At 35.9% G+C, this 19,379-nt stretch overlaps 1 protein-coding gene across 1 annotated transcript in view; it reads right to left on the bottom strand.

Annotated features, from left to right (window-relative positions):
• Positions 1–19,379, bottom strand: part of Ndst4 (N-deacetylase and N-sulfotransferase 4) — a 338,766-nt gene that overhangs the window by 303,371 nt on the left and 16,016 nt on the right. The window contains 1 exon segment of the mRNA NM_001191849.3: positions 8,655–9,871. Coding sequence (NP_001178778.1) covers positions 8,655–9,632 — 978 coding nt within the window. The 5' untranslated portion in view covers positions 9,633–9,871.

The raw sequence follows: 19,379 nt of genomic DNA, 5'->3' as shown, positions 1-19,379 counted from the left end.
GTTTGGTTTAATTGTTTTCAAAGATAGAAGAGACTATAGATCTTGCCTGAGCCAAGTGGAGAATTCTTCCTGTGGTTTGGAACTAATACAAAAGAGTTCAGTCCAGAGGTACTGGGACCCCTGCTATTGAACTTAATGTAGGCAGAAAGGCTGCAGCCTTGCAATGGCTTGATGTCCCAGCATAGGTAGAAACTAGAGAGGTGAGGCAGGAGAGGGTGAGTGAGTGCAAGATCGCCCTCATAGAGGCAAAGGAGAGGGAGTAGGATGGGATGGGGGTTTGCAGAGGGGAAACTGGGAAGAAGGGGACAACATTTGAGATGAAAATATATAAACTAAACAATTTCAAAAAAGAAACACACACACCCACACACACAAAATGGGCTACAGAGCTAAACAGAACTCTCAACAGAGAAATCTCTAACGGCCCAGAAACAGTTAAACAAATGTCCGATGTCCTTAATCAACAGAGAAATGCAGATATGAGAGTCCATATTATACGGATCAAAATATCTAAGATGGAAAAATCAATCTACAGAGCATACTGGTGAAGATGTAGTCCTACCTTTCTGGTGGGAGTGCAAGCTTGTACAAACACTCATTCTGGAAATCAATTTAGCAGAATCTCAGAAAATTGGGAATAGTTCTACCTGAAGACCTACCTATATCACTCAAAAGATGCTCCAGCATCCCATAAGACCACTTGCTCAACTGTGTTCACAGCGCCTTTATCCGTAGTAGCCAGAAACTAGAAAGGTATGTGAGGGATGTATGAGAGCTGCCCTTGCACCTGATGCCTGCCTGTAGAACCCTTCATACTGGGCTGCCTTATTGGACCTCAGTGGGAGAGGATGTGCCTTGTTCTGCAATGACTTGATACTCCAGAGTGGGGTGATATCCAGGCTGTCCTCCCATTTCTCACAGAGAAGGGCAAAGGGAAATAGGGGCGTTATAGTGGGGAGTTCGAGGAGAGAGGAGGTGGCTATTGGGATAAAATTGAATAAATTAATTAATAAAAATATTTTGGTACTCCACTGAAATCTAAAGGAATTAGTTTAAGAATTTAAATAAAGTTTTGACAAAATGTATCTTGTCTGGTGACTGTTTTTCAGTAAACTAGAAATTTTCTAAGATCATTTCTAAATTTGCCAAAATTTTCTATGTAGAGCCTTTCTCTTCAGCTAATTGAAACTATATGAAAAAAAAAGACAGGAAGAAATTTCATAGAATTGATCTATTTGTATAGAGACCTCTATACACAGCACCTGATGGTACTTATTTATTTGTCATTAGTCTTATGAGGGTGTGACAGGAACCTCTGCACCGCCCAGCAGAAATTCAAAAGCTGGATATTATACTTTACCATTCTTTGGGAGAAAATAAATTATTTTGTGATTTGTTAGATATTTAGTCTCTAAAGTTAAATGATTTATAATGTTTCTCAACTAAACATTTTAAAATCTACAACTAAACCTGCTACTTACATATTTTCAGGCACAATTAAATATAGGAGAAAATTGACTACCTAGTTTTGAAGTTGTCTCATGTTTGCAAAGATGTTAAGAAAGAGAGTGGTGATTATTAAGAGCTCAGGTTAAAGAAAAATTACCATCTGCTGAGGTCATTAGAAAATGTGTCACATTCGCAAAAGAAAAATACTTAAGGCATCTTTTAATTTTTTTCTTTTTTAATTAACACATGATAACTTTTTGAATTCATGGGTATAGTGTGATATTTCAATATATATATATACATATATATATATACATATATATATAATTAAGCCAAGGAAATTAATATTTTTTCATCAATTATATTTGATCTCCTGTTTGTTAGTTCTCTATAAAAATTTAAACCCCATTATTATGTACTATGGGCATCCCATTACTATGCTGCAGAACACTAGAACTTTTTATACTAACTGTAGGTCAGTACCTATGGTGCAGGACTGCTTTGTGTCACTGCTCTCTACCCTTCCTAACCTCTACTAATCATTGTTCTACTTTATTACACATTGATTTTTTTGAAATGAGAACATTAGGCATTTTAGTCAAGATATTGAAGTTGAAGACATTTCATTGAAGCAGAAATCCAGAAAGTGTAATTGAGCAGTATAGATGTATAAAGGTAAATTTTGGGCTGAGTCACAAAGAACCTTAAAATAAATTTAATTTTATTAAATAGACCATGTCCTTTTGTCTTATATATAGTAGATAGTCAAAGAAATAAATGAGTGCATTTCATCAAGATATTTAAGAATGTTAGCCTAGAGGCCAGACTGATGGATCCGCAGTGAAGAGCACTTGCTGTTCTTCTAGAAGACCCTACTCCAATCCACAATATATACACAACTCACGACTGTCTGTAAACCCAGTCCAGGGCATCTGATTCCCAACTCTGGCCTCCATGGGTACCGTGCACATGTAATACACAGGTATATATGCATACCCCACACACACGAACATAAAATTAAAATAGCATATTATGTGTCTGGCAGTAAGTGTGGGTATGGACATGAAGGGAAGTGTAATAAAGGAATAAGTGTAACCTGGCACTGCAACTATGACAATCTGTGTGGAAGTTTCTCCAAAAGATAGAAATTGATCTACCACATGATCCAGAGACGCTCCTCTTAGGTATATAACCAAATGATTCTATGTTCTACTTTAGGGATAACTGCCATCCATCTTAATTTCTGCTTTACCAAAAAATGAAAAAGAAAAACAATGAAAGGAAAAAAGCTAATAAATGTAAAAAGCCTAGATGCCCATTGACTGGTGACTGGATATTTAAAAAAAGTACCGCATATTTATACAATGAAATATTATTAAGAAAATAAAATTATAAATCTTCGAGGTCTATGGATAGAGCTGAAGATACCCATTCTGAGTGAGGTAACCTAGAACAAAGACATGTTTTATCCTATCTTAAATATTACCTTTGAATTTTCAGACAAGTGTGCTTTTATTTGAAACACTCATAGAAGTGAGAAAACTGCTTAAGTGGTTATGGGAATAGAGTTTCAAGACGGGGTGGAGAGAATACATTGGTAGAAAGAATAATAATGGAAAAATAGAATGGGAATGGTTAAACCTGGGTTAGGAAACAAAGGGTAGAGGAGATAGTACAGGGATAGATAAATAACACTGAAGACATTTGCAAATGTAAGCCTACTAGAGTAGAATTTTTATTGTGTATATATATGTATATATACATATTAAATATATAGTTATATATAGAGAAGTAAAATGGAGTTACTTTATAACAGAGAGACAATATCTCATTACACATCGGAGACTAGTGAGTAAAAGTCCCAGTTCTTGGAATGGGTTATTTATTTCTTTTGAACATATTATTCAGTGAGGTCCCAGAGGCCCCAAACACTCAGGGTGTTTCCTAAGCTAATGATTACCCTCTCCAATTTGAATTTATAGTTCTATTGCTGAAGACGCCACAATCACGAGTCATAGAAATGCTGAAATCCAGCTGGTACAGTCCTGCAAGCTTCATCCTTCCTGGATTGATTCCTTAGTGCATGGAGATGCTATGCAAACTAGCAAAGAGGAAAGGAAGCACCAATTTCACCAAGTGACCTGCAAGTTACAAGGGTTACTAGACTGAGGAAACAGATACTAATGCAATAGAGACGCAAACATCATGGGAGTAAGCAGTCACTCGGACATTAAATTGCTTTTCAAATGGATGAGGAAAGTCATGGCAAAATGGGCTGATGTAGGAAGGATTGATAAAGATAGGAGTTCCATATGAGACAGCTTTGGTTACACAAAACCATGCAGTTATAAAATTAAGTCTTCTGATTGATCTAAAAAAATCCCCATTCTGTTCATGACAATAAAATGTTGTACTACAAAAAATGATTTTTTGTTCTAATGGCTAAAGGACAATTTTGAATTTGTATCTCAAGTTAGAAAATTGAGCTCAAGTGAATAGATACCAATATGTGTGCATGCACATACTTATGTGACCTATTGATTTATTCATCTATTATAGACACAGATTAGAGTAGTGTCATAAAAAGACTAAACCATTGTTTACTGTTAGGTGTTGTACTTTTTTTTCCACACTAATTGTGGAACTGGGCCAGAGAGAGTCAGTCACACACTTAAAGCAAGAGTTGTCATTTGCAGTGCTATAGTATTCCCCCATTAATTTTACTTTAAAAATATCATAAATCTATGATTTATTTCAGGATTATATAGAAATACACTAGTAGAGGTATGATATGCTTACAATAAAAAATGGTGCGCATGGGGTTGGGGATTTAGCTCAGTGGTAGAGCACTTGCCTAGCAAGCGCAAGGCCCTGGGTTCGGTCCCCAGCTCTCCTGGGGTATATACCTCTCCTGGGTATATACCCAAAAGATGCTCCAACATACAACAAAAACACATGCTCCACTATGTTCATAGCAGCCTTATTTATAATAGCCAGAAGCTGGAAAGAACCCAGATGCCCTTCAACAGAAGAATGGATACAGAAAATGTGGTACATCTACACAATGGAGTACTACTCTGCTATCAAAAACAATGACTTCATGAAAATGGATGGAACTAGAAAACATCCTGAGTGAGGTAACCCAATCATAGCAAAGCACACATAGTATGCACTCAATTATAGGTGGATATTAGCCCAAATGCTCGAATTACTGAAGATGCAGTGCTTGGACCACATGAAACTCAAGAAGGATGACCAATGTGCAGAAGCTTCACTTCTTTAAACAGGGAACAAAAATATCCATAGGAGGGGATATGGAGACTAAGTTTAGAGCAGAGATTGAAGGAATGGCCGTTCAGAGCCTGCCCCACATGTGACCCATACATATATAGCCACCAAAACTAGATAAGATGGATGAAGCTAAGAAGTGCATGCTGGCAGGAACCGGATATAGATCTCTCCTGAGAGACACAACCAGAACATGTCAAATACAGAGGCGAATGCTAGCAGCAAACCACTGAACTGAGAACGGGACCGCGATTGGAGGAATTAGAGAATAGACTGAAAGAGCTGAAGGGGCTTGCGACCCCATAAGAAGAACAACAATGCCATTCAACCAGAGCTTACAGGGTCTAAACCACTACCCAAAGACTGTACATGGACTGACCCAAGGCTCCAGCTGCATATGTAGCTGTGAATATCTTTGTTGGTCACCAATGGAAGGGGAAGCCCTTGGTTCTGCCAAGGTTGGATCCCCAGTGTAGGGGATTATTGCGGGTAGCAGTAAAGGGGAGAGGATAGGGAGTTGAGCACCCATGTAGAAGGGGAGAGGTGGGGGTTAGGGGGCTGATGGACAGGAAACCAGGAAGAAAATTACATTTGAACTGTAAATAAGAAATACCCAATTTAATAAAAACGGAAAAAAATAAAAATAAATAAGAAAAGAAATTAAAAAGAATTGATATGACAAAAAGCATCAAGGAAAGCATTAGATACCTAATGGCGTAACAAAAGAAGCTGACTTTTTAGCAGAGACTATGGAGCCCATGAGAGACTGAAGTAACGAGCTGCAGGAATCAAACACAATTTCCAGTCTAGAAAGTTTACTCTGCAAAGCTGAGAATGCAAAAGAAAAATAAAGTCAGTAAAGGCTTTCTCTGTAAGGGAAAGGCAAGGAAGTTCATGGACCCCACACATGGTCTACAAAGTTGCTAAGAAATAATATGGAAAAACACTATGTACAAAACTGATTTCTTCTCTTTTTTTTTATGAAACTGATTTCTAACAGCAAATTCAACTACTGTAGTCTACTACTGTAGTGTGGAGTCCAAGCCACTTTCATCTTGGGGTGAAAATTTAAAGACCAAAATCAAAGAAAGTAAGAGTTAATTTTCCAAGAGATGCAAAAAAAAAAAATTGCAAGGAAAATACACGTGAACTCGTGCGATCCTTCTGTGTGTGTTTTAGAAGCACTGGTATGAACATCCAAATGCGAGGAAGAGTTGGAAAGCAAACGTGGAGTACGAAATATTCCACACTCTTAGTGGGAATGTGAATTGGCCCCTGAGGAGAGACTGAAGCTTACTTTAACTCATAGGCATCTACAATGGAATTACCACATGTGGTGGTTTCCATAAAAATAACCCCCATAGGCTCACATATCTGAATGTTTACTCCTCAAGGAATAGCACGACTTGGGAAGAATAAGGAGGTGTGGTATTGATGGAGAAAGTACGTCACTGGTGGTGGCTTTGAAGTTTCAAAGCCAATGCCAAGACCAGTGTCTCTCCCTCTCCCTGCTGCATGCAGATTCAGATGTAGAACACTCAGCTACTTCGCAGGTACCGTATTTTCCATGCTCCCTGCAATACCGATAATGGACTAAACCTCTGAAACTGTAAGCCAGCCCCAGTTAAAGCTTCATTTTATAAGAGTTGCTGTGGTCATGGTGTTTCATCACAGCAATGGAACCCTGACTAAGCCACGTGTGAATCATGACTCATATCTGACTATGTATATATTATGAAGTGATATTTATCTGAGGAAGAAACATCCTCAACACCTTTCACTTTAATATAGTAATAAACTGTGTTAAAGGATACGATAAAGAGAGATGAAAAATGTGATATGCATGTATATATGTATATATATATGTGTGTGTATATGTATAAATACATACTGAACTATTATTCATTTTTTAAAATGCAGAAAATTCTGTCACTTACATAATCAACTTGACATTATTTATGTGAACCTTTCCTGGTATAGAAAACTGAGCTTGCATCTGTTATCTGAAGTGTATTTGTCTGAGTTCACACAAGCAAAGTAGAATGGAAGTCATCAGAGATTACAGGGCTTGGGAATGAGAGATGTTCATAAAAAATATAGTAAGTTTTGCTTATAGAGTGTTAAATTAAATCATGTCTATATTGGCAAATATTACACATCTAATATATTCTGTTAAACTAATATATATATATATACTTTTGAATATGTCCAATCTAAATATGTATTTATATAAGTATATAATCTCAGCTCTTTGAGATTATAAAATTTTCGTATCTCTGTTAAGTCTCACTATTCTGGTATTTTGCTTAGGGTTCTACAGTTTAGGAAACCACCGGGATTTTGCATATCTTATGAATAATGGTGAGTAGCCATCAGTTTTCCTTTGCAAACAAATTTCCTAGCTAGGTTTGAGTTGGTCAATTCAATTTAAACCTATAGAAATCTTTTAATTCATATTGTTCTTTGGGTATAAATTAGAACTGGCTGTTCTATTTTTTTCAGATTAGGTACTTCATAGTCTAAGATTATTTCAAAACATGTGACTTCTTCTAAATTTAAGATAAAATATTAGCATTTAAATTAATTGAAACAAATAGTAAATCAAAATTTTAAACCCAGAAATGTAGACAATTTCAGCTGCAATCACTTAAACACTTTTGCCAGATCTGAATGATGTATTTGTGTCCAGGTGGAATAGTATGTTGCTCAGAGACCCATTAGTAGTAGAGCTTGCTGGTCTGCATGTATTTCAGAGATTTTTTAAGTGAACTGATTTTGTGGGTATCAATATTTTATCTATTAGTGGTCATGACATTTAAGCTGATATTTGAAGTAGCATGCAGGGCTCATGTTTACAAAGCTGAATAACAGAAGACTAAGAGACAATAAAATAGCAATCCTTCTCCTCTGACAACAACAACAACAATAGTAATAATAATAAATTTGTGTGTATGTTTATCAAATACTTTGCACATTGTCAGTTTTGTTATATGCAAGACACCATAAGATATAATGAGTCAGCCTATCGGAACATTTGACTAAAACTAAAAGAATTAGTCTCAGAATTCTCTGAGTTTATAGTTGACCATGCATAGTATATTTTGCTAATATCATTTTCTATTTCTGGCTCTTACCCAGTTTGTCTTTAACTCTTTCTCAGCCTCCCAGGAAGCTGAACTAGAAACTTATCTTTGTGTTTGGCCTTTTGTGTATTTAGTAGCAATCACAGTGTATGTTTTACAATGTAGTCAACTGAGTACAGCCCTGAAATATTGCCTATTGTCACTTCTCTCATATCCAAACCAATATCATAAATTAGTAGAGATAAAATTAATGCTTCTTAAGACCAAGTCCCTTTAAAACTATTTTTGCTGATGGCATTATTTACAATAGTATAAACGTTTCACACAGGTGAAAACTATGCTTGCATGAGGTTACAGAAAAGACTTAAGCTATAGTTCATCTTGTTTTTCAATCACCCTGATCAAATCCAATGTACACAAGTGGTTGGTTCATAAACAGAGTCCTGTAATGTTATGAATTTCAAAGTTACAATCTGCCACACATTGAATCTGGAGTTACTTATAATGGCTTCTTGTTGGGATAGACAAGAAGATGTGAGATGAAGATCAATTATATTTTAGGATATCTATGCTTTTATTCTAATGTGTTGTGTATCTCCCTCTCCCCACCCTCCTTCTTTTCTCCCCCACCTCTGTGTATGTCTGTGTGTATGAGTGTGTATACGCGCGTGCGTGTATGCATTTGTATATCTGAGCTTTTGTGTGTGTGTACAATAGTTTAAGATTGGCTTAAATCGGTGATTATGTTATAAAGTATTTTAAAGATCATGTTTTATTAATCCCATAGAGCACTAACAAATTACAAATCAAGTTGTTCTTTATCCATGCTCTTACCTTCACATCTTTGACATTCATCCTTGTGCCCTCCTTCCCCACAAATATGTCATCAATGTCCACAAGGATGTACCTGTCCAAGGATAGTGTCAGCCTCTTGCCCGACAAGAAAGAGATGGCGTCTATGAAAATGAGCTTGTGCAACCAAAAGTTCAAATTGTTACCAAAAAGAACTCGCTGGATCCCATCATGAAGCCCCAGATCCTGAATTATTGTCGCATAGAGTGTTTGGCTGGACAAGAAAGAGAGGGACTTTTCTGTTTGTAACTCAGTTAAAAGCACTGGCTGGTAGGTAGAATGGTTATATTGGAAAATTGTCCAGTCTTCCCCAGGAAGAGGTCCCTTTTCAACTTTGGGGCCTTTGGTAATATGAAGCAGAGGAGACTGGGGGTTCACAGAGCAGTCCTTCAGAGCTACATTATTGAATAAGTTCAAAGGAAACCCTTTCAGTTGTGTAGTCGGCAAGCTGTTCTCATTGGCTTTATGAAAACCAATAATGCTAACACTGTATTCTATACAGTATTTTTCTAAAAGCTCCCGGTTCCATGAGTCCATGCTGACGTACTTCAAAATGTTTTCGTAAATAATCAATGTGTACTTCCCCTTGCCACTATCGGTAAGAGGAGGTATGTCTCCCTTGCCTGGAGCAATGACCATCTGGTACTGAAACCGGCTGGACTCCAAGATTGCTATAATATCTTGACCAAGTTGCGAATACTGGCTCTCTACAAAGAGAAGGACAGTGGGATCAGTTTTGGATGTATCAATAGGCTTGATGGTTTTCAGTTCTATAGACCGATAAGGAAGGTTTTTGATGTCAGCGCACTCTGCTTCTGCAGTAGTTTCGACAAGGGTCATTTCCTGTTTGTAGCCAGAGTACAGGAAGTAGGCAGAAATGACGATGCTCACCAAACAAAAGGTAGCTAAGAGAACAATCAGTGTTCGAAAGCTTCTCCGAAACTTTACAATAAGATTCATTTTAAAAATCAATGCGTTGGGAGCCTTTTCTGGCTTCTTTCCCTAATGTGCCATGGCGAACATATAGTGAGATGGTACCAGTTTCCCTTCCCAAACATTCATGTAACCATTGCAAATCATGGGAGATTCTCGAAGGAATCACAAATGAGTCAAATCTGGTAGACCAGCAGACCAGGAAGGCAACAGCTGAGATGCTATGTCCAATACCAAGAACTGCTGCAGAGTCCTTTAAGCATTATCTGAAAGAGAGAAGAAATGTAATAGCTAAGAGCAAAAAGGAGGAATGTTCCGGGTTATGTCTACATGCTTACTGATATCTAAGAAGCCCATTAAAGAGTATTCTAGTCTTGTTACTATGACAAATACTAATAATACCCCCTGGTAATCTGGGTCTTGATATTTGATACATAGCCCACTTATATTTTGATGGCTTCTTGCAACCTTCGTGAAGATCTGTCTGAATTCGGTCAGTTATCCACATGTACATAAGAGCACATATTGAGATCAGTTTCAACTAATTATCTTGAAAAGGAGGGAGACAAAAGAGGCACAGAGGAAATTAGATGCATATTATCTATTCTGACATAAGATGGTGACCTTTTTCTTTGAAAAAAGGATGAGATATCAATCTTAAGTATTAGAAATGTTCCTCCCAGTAAGCAACAGTGAAGCAAATTAAAGAAAAAAAACATATGGGACTAAATCTGTCAACCCAAAGAATAAGCAGAATTTAAATGTGACATTTATTTAACATCAGTTTGTTCTGAATTAGGATGATAGATCCATATACCACAATGGCGCATGCCTGTGTTCTCTGACAGCTAATGTTTCAACTCTAGGACTCATCCTTTATACTCAATTTTCTCATTTCTCCATCCTTGATGGTAATGGCTAGTCAAGGTGACAAAGTGGTACCTTCGGAAATTAGTACATCAGTAATGTTTATTCCCTGCCTCACAAATAAAAGATGTGATGATATTCTATGGAATATAAGAAGATGTGGTCTGGTGTGTTTGTTATATCCTAAATGAATATATATATATACACATATATATATACATACATATATATGTGTGTGTGTGCGTGTGTGTATGTGTATGTTTGTGTGTGTCAAGATATTTAAATAAATTTTTATTTGTAAACAAGTTATATAAAATTAAGTTCTGGATAATAGGAAGGCTATTTAAAAAGCTGTTTCAAAAATGTAAAAGTGTGTATTATGTTTTCTTAAAGGCTGCAAATTAATATGCTAAATTTTTAATTGGACCCTCACCTAATCTTTCATGCAGTATATACTGGAGGACCAGTTAGAAGCACACAGAATCCAATGGGAGCTTTCTCTTCTTCTTCTGGCTTTCCTGGCTCAGGAAACACAGGAACAGAGTCTATGAATTACTTCTATTCATAACAATTCAAAAAGAGCCAGTATTTCCCTCATCAGCACATCAAGGAAATCAAATTTCATGTTTTATGAAATTTATGAACATCAACAGAATGACCGACCCACTCTACCTGTCACAGCCCCTGAAACCTTTCCCACAGGGCAGATGACTGCCAACAGCTTGACTTCAGTTGAGTGGAAGGGTAATTTTTAGGACCTGCATTCCTTGTCCCAGTCTGTGATTTAGAGAGCATGTCTATCTCTCTGTGTCCTCCTTCCATGTATGCACCTGGGGATTGCGGTAGAATGCATGTTTCTTCATAAGTCCCTCCTTGTTGCAATATGTTTGAACATGGATTTAGAGACAAATCATTGCAAATTTCTAGTCATGAAATTAGTAACCAAAGCAATTACAATGACTATTGTGGCTAGGGTTGTTGTTTGGTTTTGTTTGTTTGTTTTGTTTTTTTCTGGAACTGTGAAATTCAATGAGTACTAGATCTAAGGGATGGCGATCACATTAAAATGTGTCTGGTGTTTATTACTTAAAGGTGTTCTTGTAAGACATACAGCTCAGCAAAGTTTACCTAAAATTGGAAAATAAACAATGTCTTGCTGCCATTCACCTCCTTGCTAGTCATTACATGGTCTTGCCTGACTCCATTGTTCTATTATTCTCCCATTATTCAATTTTCAATGAAAAAAAATAAATTTGGAAGTGTGTTTAAAAAACTACAATCACAATGTGAAGTGTTTATGACTAAAAAGATCTGTAACCTACAAGTTGCCCTGTGGTGAAATAAGGTGAAGGTATGAATTTAGCAGCCAGTGTAATTAAATTTAAATCCAGTGAGAATAACTTTTATTTCAATGTTTAAAGTTAAAATAGTCACACTGTAAATGTACTGGAGAAAATGAAGACAAATCACCAAGGTGAGTAGGCTAACCTTAAATTAAGGTATAAGTTGGAATGAGACAAATCTTTAATATTTTTCTTGGCTTGACTTTTGGTAACACCTAGGGAAAACACAAACTTGGTACCATGTTGCTACATTTTATGAATTTGCATCTAATATCAGGAGACTTACTGATAATTTGCTCACATCTCATAGTAGTGAACCCTATGCACTTAATTAAATCTATATTGTATAAACATTTTACCATGTGTTCTAAGGCACCAGTATCTTTTGTGATGAGTTTCAAATTTGTAGCAGGTTTTTAAAAACATGTTGCCTTTTCTGTACATGAAATAAAATTGGAATATAAGAGAAATACTGATATACTTTACATATTGTAAAGGTAAGTGATGCTTACAAACATTCTTAGTTGTGCGTTTGTGTGAGACCTTATGTGTGCATTTTTGTTTATGTGTGGGTGCATGCATGTGTTTGAGTATGTGTTTATCAGAGGAGGGCTCTTTCTATAAGATGAGCTTTTTTTGTCATAGACAAAAATCGGGTCAGAGCAGACAGACATTATTTAACCTGGTTTTAAATTACAAATATAAGTGGTGTTATTGTTCAAGATCAAGGTGGTATGTGAGATTCTGAAAATGTATTCTGTTAACTTAATAGAACAGTAGACTAAACGTCTTTAGACATCATTATTAGTTACTTAAAGATCCCATCTGCTTCTCGACTACACTATGCTAATATTACTTCAGGAACAATAATGTATTCATAAATCATCACTATTTTCCAAAATGAAAGTCCAGAGCAGTGAATAGCTCTTGCATTTGATCAAAATGACAGTGGTTTGCTATTTGGTGCTTTTCTAGAAAAAAAATCTTTTCAATTCTGGTAAATAACCTGTTGATTATTTCCTAACTTTTATATACTTCATATTTTTCCATTTTTACTGACATAATATAAATTTATTTTAATGCCCAGAGTATACATTTTTACTAGTAGAAATTCCTAAAAGTGCCATTTTCGAATATAATGATAACATTACTACCACAATATTATACAGTACTATAATATTATACTAGGTACATAGCTCTGAGCTATCAGCTGTATTCATACTTCAGAAGATTATGAAGAGAAGCCAGTAAATAGAAGAGTAAATGTCAAGCAATTTCTTTTATCACTATTTCCTGCAGAAACATAAAGTGTGTGTGTGTTTGTGCCATTTTCTTAGGTCTTATTTTTGAGATGGAAAAACAACAGGATTTTAAAAATAGAATATGTTTCTATGATAATCAAGTGGTAAATACATAATCATCACATTTATCTTAAAGAACATAGGAACATCAAAAATATAACTCTGCTAACATGAGCATTTGCTCTGTGAAGGTTTTTGTTGATTATTTTATTTATTTACATTTCAAATGGTCTCCCCCTTCCCTATGTGATATTTAAGGCATATAAACACAGTAGTAGAAACACCATCTATGGCCAATGTGAGCTCTTATATGAACCCTCTAATAATCAATGCTTGGAACTTATTTTTAGATTGAACATTTCATCATTGAGCTATATCCTTAATGAAAAAACTAATGATCAAGTCGACAGAACACAGGGGCTGGGATTAACCAGAACTAATGGTTTTAGAACTACTGTCTAATTTAAGGGTGCCTGCAATCCAGACAGTTCTTATGAGATCTTCAGATGAGTGTGAGCTGACCTATATATCTGCCTGATTTTCTGTGGTTGTGGGAGGGACGTTGACTGGGCACATTTAGAATCAAGTACAGACCAGCCACACAATCTAGACTCTGGCTTGGCTTCTAGATTTTTACTCTTTGTGTAAGAAGTCAAGGCGTTCTTGCCACACCTCAACAAATGGACATTTATTAAGAACCGGCTGTTTTATAAATGTGCAAATTCATCTGGATCTCATATCATGAGTAAAACAATCTAAGTTCCATTGGTTTAAACCACTCCTTATTTCCTCTCTTTGCCAGTTATTTCTGTCTCCAAAGCTTTGTTGTTATGGACGTTTGTTTGTTCTTGTTTTGTGAGAGTGGGTGATTTTCAAATAACCTTTTTAAAGTTTATGTTCAGAGAGTCAATATTAGAAGTCCATGTATTAATCACACAATATGCATGACATTGCTTACGTTCCCCAACTGCCCTTTCTTTCTCTTAATATATACAATCTATGGAGAAGCCAGAGATGGCTGGAGAATTGTACCCTGGCGTGTTACCTTGTTTAGATATAATCTTTGCACTTGGCCCCTTTTTATTCTTTATAAGAGTGTATCTCCATAAAGATACTATATAAAGCACTCTTAAAAACTCATACTGATTCTCTTTTCTTAATAATGTTTGTTGTTTTCAAACTGGGAAAGCATATTGAAAAAAAATTGAAAGCTCAGAATGTTAAAATGAAAATTGTTTTACAACCTTATTGTGCTTTACATGATATGTAATTTTTTAATGGGCTACTGACACACCAAACTTCATTTTATCTTACCTTTTTACTTGATATCATGGTAGAACTAGTCATAGTAAAACTAAAAAGAATTTAAAAGGTTTTCTAACGTAGTTTTTCTTTGTTTCTGTTTCTACTCCTTCAACTAACAACTCTCTAAGCCCACTCAGATCACTGAAGTGTCCAACTGTATGGTTTACGAAGAAAGCAGAGGGTGGTGGAACTGTTTCAAAATCATATAGGGATGAGGTTGGACTCCTTCCATGACTGTTTCCAAACCTGGGTTCAACACATTTTTTCTTTGCTTCCCTATCCCTGAGAACTACAAAAAGTAGTGTAATGTTTCGCTACAGACACAAGTAGCACGCATCCCTGTATTCTTTGGTAAGGACTTGTTGATTTGTTCTTGGTCTCAGGACTCGTCACACAATTGTTACTCTTTGTTTATTGTCCCTGACCTGGATTTATTTCAGTTTGCAGCTTTTCATAGAATATTCTAATCATGTTTAACTCGAGCTCCTCCTCCATATACTCTGTCACATTCATGTTCTGTTCATCTGTAATTGAACAGGAACCTTAATATGCTTCTCCACATTTGAACTTAAATTTTTGAAGAATATTTGTTGGCATTTTTCTTGTGAAGTTCTCTTATCTTCCCTTTGGACTGGAGCTGGGAACCATTTCCAATTGTGGAATGGGAGAGGCTCTATTTCCCTTTCTCTAGGCATGGACTACTGTTAAACATTTTTAGAAATCCAGCCTGGGAGTAATGTAATGATCTTACAAAGGTTCAAGGAGGTAGTGTGTCTCCATTGTATGCTCTCAGCATAACTTACTGCTCAGGGAAATTCAATTGACAAATCTCATACAGAGTACCATAAAGGCAGGGGCACGTGATTTACTCAGAGGGAAATCTTGAACACTCTGCAGACTATCTGGTATTTGACGGACCTGCGCACATCCACACACGTATGCACATGCGTGCACACATGTGCTCGCACACAAACACACACACACACACACACATATACACACAGAGTCAGTAACAACTTACTGTGTACAATTTACTCACTTTTCTTTCATAAAATTCCAATTCAAAAGTCATTATTTCTATGGCAAGGAAGAAGACATCAGATCCTCGGTTTTAACATTAGAAACAATAGGATCCTTAGTGATGTTTATTTTTCTATTTTTATATGTGACTACATTCTCTTCGAAGAGATTTAGGAGAGTGGTCGCCAACATATTGTTTATTTCTGTCTTTTACCTTGTATATTATTGAATTTTTTGCAAGAATGATACACTGTTTGTAAACTCCCAACAAAACAATGGCAAACAACTTTGAAACAGGAGTTAGTTTTGTGACTTTGCTTCAAAAGATAAAATTCTATAATCTTGCAAATAAATGACTTCCCCTATTTACAACATGCATTGACTAACTTTCTTCTAATACTTTCAGGAATGTGCTGTCCCTATATTTTATTTTGGGACAAAACTAAATATTTTGTTAACTGACTTAAGGGTTTTTCTAAGAAGCGTTTGTGTATATTTCTGTAGCCTACGCCTTGGTTATGTCTCCTCTTACAGTCAGATATTTTCCCTACCTTCAAGCATAACCCAATATGAATTATAAAACAGTAAATATGAAGCAATATTAAATAAATTTAGTGCTTTACTTATAATATTTTAAAAGTTTCATGACAATGGTCAAGTCTATGGTTTCTAAACTTGGACAACAAATCACACCAAATTTTCTCTAAAGTTCTTGCGAGTAGACCTTTTTGACACATGCACTATGTTTGATGAGTTTTAGTTTGTAATATATATGTATCATTTATCACAGGCCTCTGGAATCTTTAACTAGGTTGTCTTATGAGGAGCAAACACACAGCCATTTGTCTTTCCAATTTTCCTTTAAAACGTCTATTTTTCCATCAAAGCAACAGGATAGTGAAAATGCCAGTGTGCGAGCAAGCATGGATGGACTCTAGTTCTTCCACAGAGAGACTGCCCCCCCGCCCCCGCCGCCAACAATGACCTTGTGAGACATTATAGTGAGGTCCAGGCAGTGAGTTTAAAGGTAGGCTGAAAAACCAGGACACCCCAGTTTGCCACCCACACAAGCTCTTGAAGGAGTTGACAGGGTGGTGTGTGTGACAAAGGTACAGAGGATCCACAAACATATGCTGTCATTAACGTCCCATTTGTACCTCCATGTGTCTCCTCGAGTCCAGAGGGGTGAGATTGTATTAATATTGATATATTTCCCTTCAGAATTTACCTTTTGTTTGAAAATTCAAAATGAGATCTGAATTCTCACCTGATTTTAAGTGTAGCTATCATTTTAGCAACTATTTTAAATCACACCCAGTCTATCATATGTACAAGGACATATTAATGATCCTTTCTTCAATCTCAAATACCTAATTGTGCTATTTTCCAGGGATCTCTTTTCCTAACATACTTTTCACTCCATCCATTACTTTACATATTGCAGGATTTCAGGAATGTAAATTCACCTCCTGCAGAGTCAGGGATTGTGACACCTATAAAACTACCCATGTCATCAGAGTGGCATGTGTTAATTTTTAATAAGTCAAGAAGACTTAAAGTTATTTGGTAATAAAAGCAATGCATTTATAAACCTATATAATGTAAGATACTGTAAATGATTTATTTTTATGGAGTTGTATATTACACAGGACAGCGGTGGAAATAAACAATGCCCTTATAACAATTGGCATAATATCAAAATGAAAGACTTATCTGCAGTCCAGTCAATATGTCATAGAAACGTTCCATAAAGGGAGGTTAGTAAGTCCTTCAGAAATGTGTTTTTAGCAGCAGCTGCAAACAGTGGGCTGTCAATTGATAAATAATATTTCTTGGAAGAACAAAACATGATTTCTATTTTTAAAATGTGTATTTATTGTTAAATCTTGGGGTCTCCTAAATCTCTCAACACAAGAGGGCAATATTCTCTTACTTTTATTGCAAAACTAGAGCAATCACACACCTGTTCTTCACATAAAGATTAAAGAGGAAGGAAAAGTGCTACCTAGATGAGTCCACAGAGTGAAGGTAACTATTGAGATGACTATGTTGACGACATTAGGAGAGATCAGGGAGTCTTAATGTTAAAGCATTAATTAAGCCTTAATTTTATACCTAATACATTTTAGTCAATTCTATTTCTCACATTTGTAGAAATCAGCTAATTGTATAGTTTGTTGTATTTGAATTTGCGTTGGTTTTTACACAGGTTTTAGTGTTTTTCTTAATGCACAGCTTACCTAAAAACGTAGCTAACTTTTGTGAACTTTGCAGACTTAGATGATTATTTTAGAAGGAAAAACTATAATCAAATATGGTAAAATAAAATTTCTCACACACTGCTTGCACATAAAATTTATCTATAATTCTTCCTTTATTTTAAATAACATAAAATGCATTGCTTTTTATTGTATTGAAATTCATTTTTACATTTTTCTGTTATATGAAAATGACCTTAAATAAAGTAACTAAAAAGTAATTTAAAGCTCCAGGTCTACTTAAATAATCAATGATGCATAAATTGTTTAAAACACTTTTTTAACATTTTTATTCATCTGTGTGTGTGTGTGTGTGTGTGTGTGTGTGTGTGTGTGTGGGTGTGTGTGGGTGTGTGTGTGTATGTCTGTGTATTTGCACTGAATGTACACACCATAGAGTATTGTCTTCAAGTAAAGCTCAAAGGATAGTTGTTAAAAGTCAGAACTCTTCCTTCACCCGATGGGCTCTAAGGCTGGATGGAAGGTTCACAAGCAGTTTGATTGTCAGGATTGGAGGCAGGTGTCTTTACACAGTTTCTTCTAGTTTCTTCACATCTTCAAACACTGCATGAAATCTTAAAATTATAGAATTAGGATAAAGTTAATACGAAATGAATACACGATAGGTGTTCGCTATGATGTGGGTTATCATATAACTCATTTCTCAGACATCAGGCCAGGACCATATTTGAAGAAATGTAAAATTATGGCTAAATTTGTATTCAGGCTGGAATTATCATTTATTAGTAAACAGGCTTTTGGGATCCTAAATTCTCCTTCTCTGGGTAGATTTTTACACTTGATCTTAGCCAAAAGGCCGAGAAGCGATCTCTGGGTAGATTTTTAGAGTTGAAACATGATGCGCTTTCTTTATAATTTATTGATTACCTGAGACTCTGGAAAGAATACTCTTCATCTGCAGCTGCCTTGTATGTGATTTGAGAGATAATGGATCACTAATGGTCATGCAAAGTATCATCTTGAGTAAAATGTGCACAAATATGGTAGACTCTTCTATTCGGCCATTGAGTTTTTTGTTCACATATACTTTTTCCATGATAGTCAATAACATTGAAAAGAAAATATAAAGATAAGAAAACTGTAGCTAGAATAAAACTGCCCAAAGAATACCATAGTTTCTATATTAAAGTTCAAATTATTAATTGACTAGGTGTTGGTAAGTCTTGAATGTATATAATAAGAATGGGTGTGGGAGAAGGCAGATGGAGAGAGATGTGGGGGAGGGAGACAGAGGGGAGGAGGGAGACAAAGAAAGGGAGGAAGAAGAGAGAACTATTGCAGGTTCCACATTGAAACTAGCAGAGGGAGGCTGGTGATAATGTTTAGAGGTGGAGTGCTAGCCTGCCAAGCATTAATTTCTGCCAGGGCTCAACATAGGGCTGCAAATGACAGAAATGACAAACAAACAAATCAAAATACATAAGAGTACAAAAATGGAAAAAAAATAAGAACAGTTTTAAACAGTATGATACTCAACCTGTAATCCATCACAGCACTCAGGAGGCTGCTGTAGAAGGGGCAAGAACTTGAGACCATCCAAGTGCATTTAGTAAATATCAATCAAGCATTGACTACAGAGTGAGACCTCCCTCAATAAACAAAGCAAAGGATCAATAGACACATTTGATTCATTATACCAACAGTGTATATGTATGTATA

This window comes from Rattus norvegicus, chromosome 2 (genome assembly GCF_021556685.1).
Source record: "Rattus norvegicus strain SHRSP/BbbUtx chromosome 2, alternate assembly SHRSP_T2T, whole genome shotgun sequence".
Taxonomy (NCBI): Eukaryota; Metazoa; Chordata; class Mammalia; order Rodentia; family Muridae; genus Rattus; species Rattus norvegicus.
Note: the sequence above shows the minus strand (reverse complement) of the source record. Positions and strands in the feature narration are given on the sequence as shown.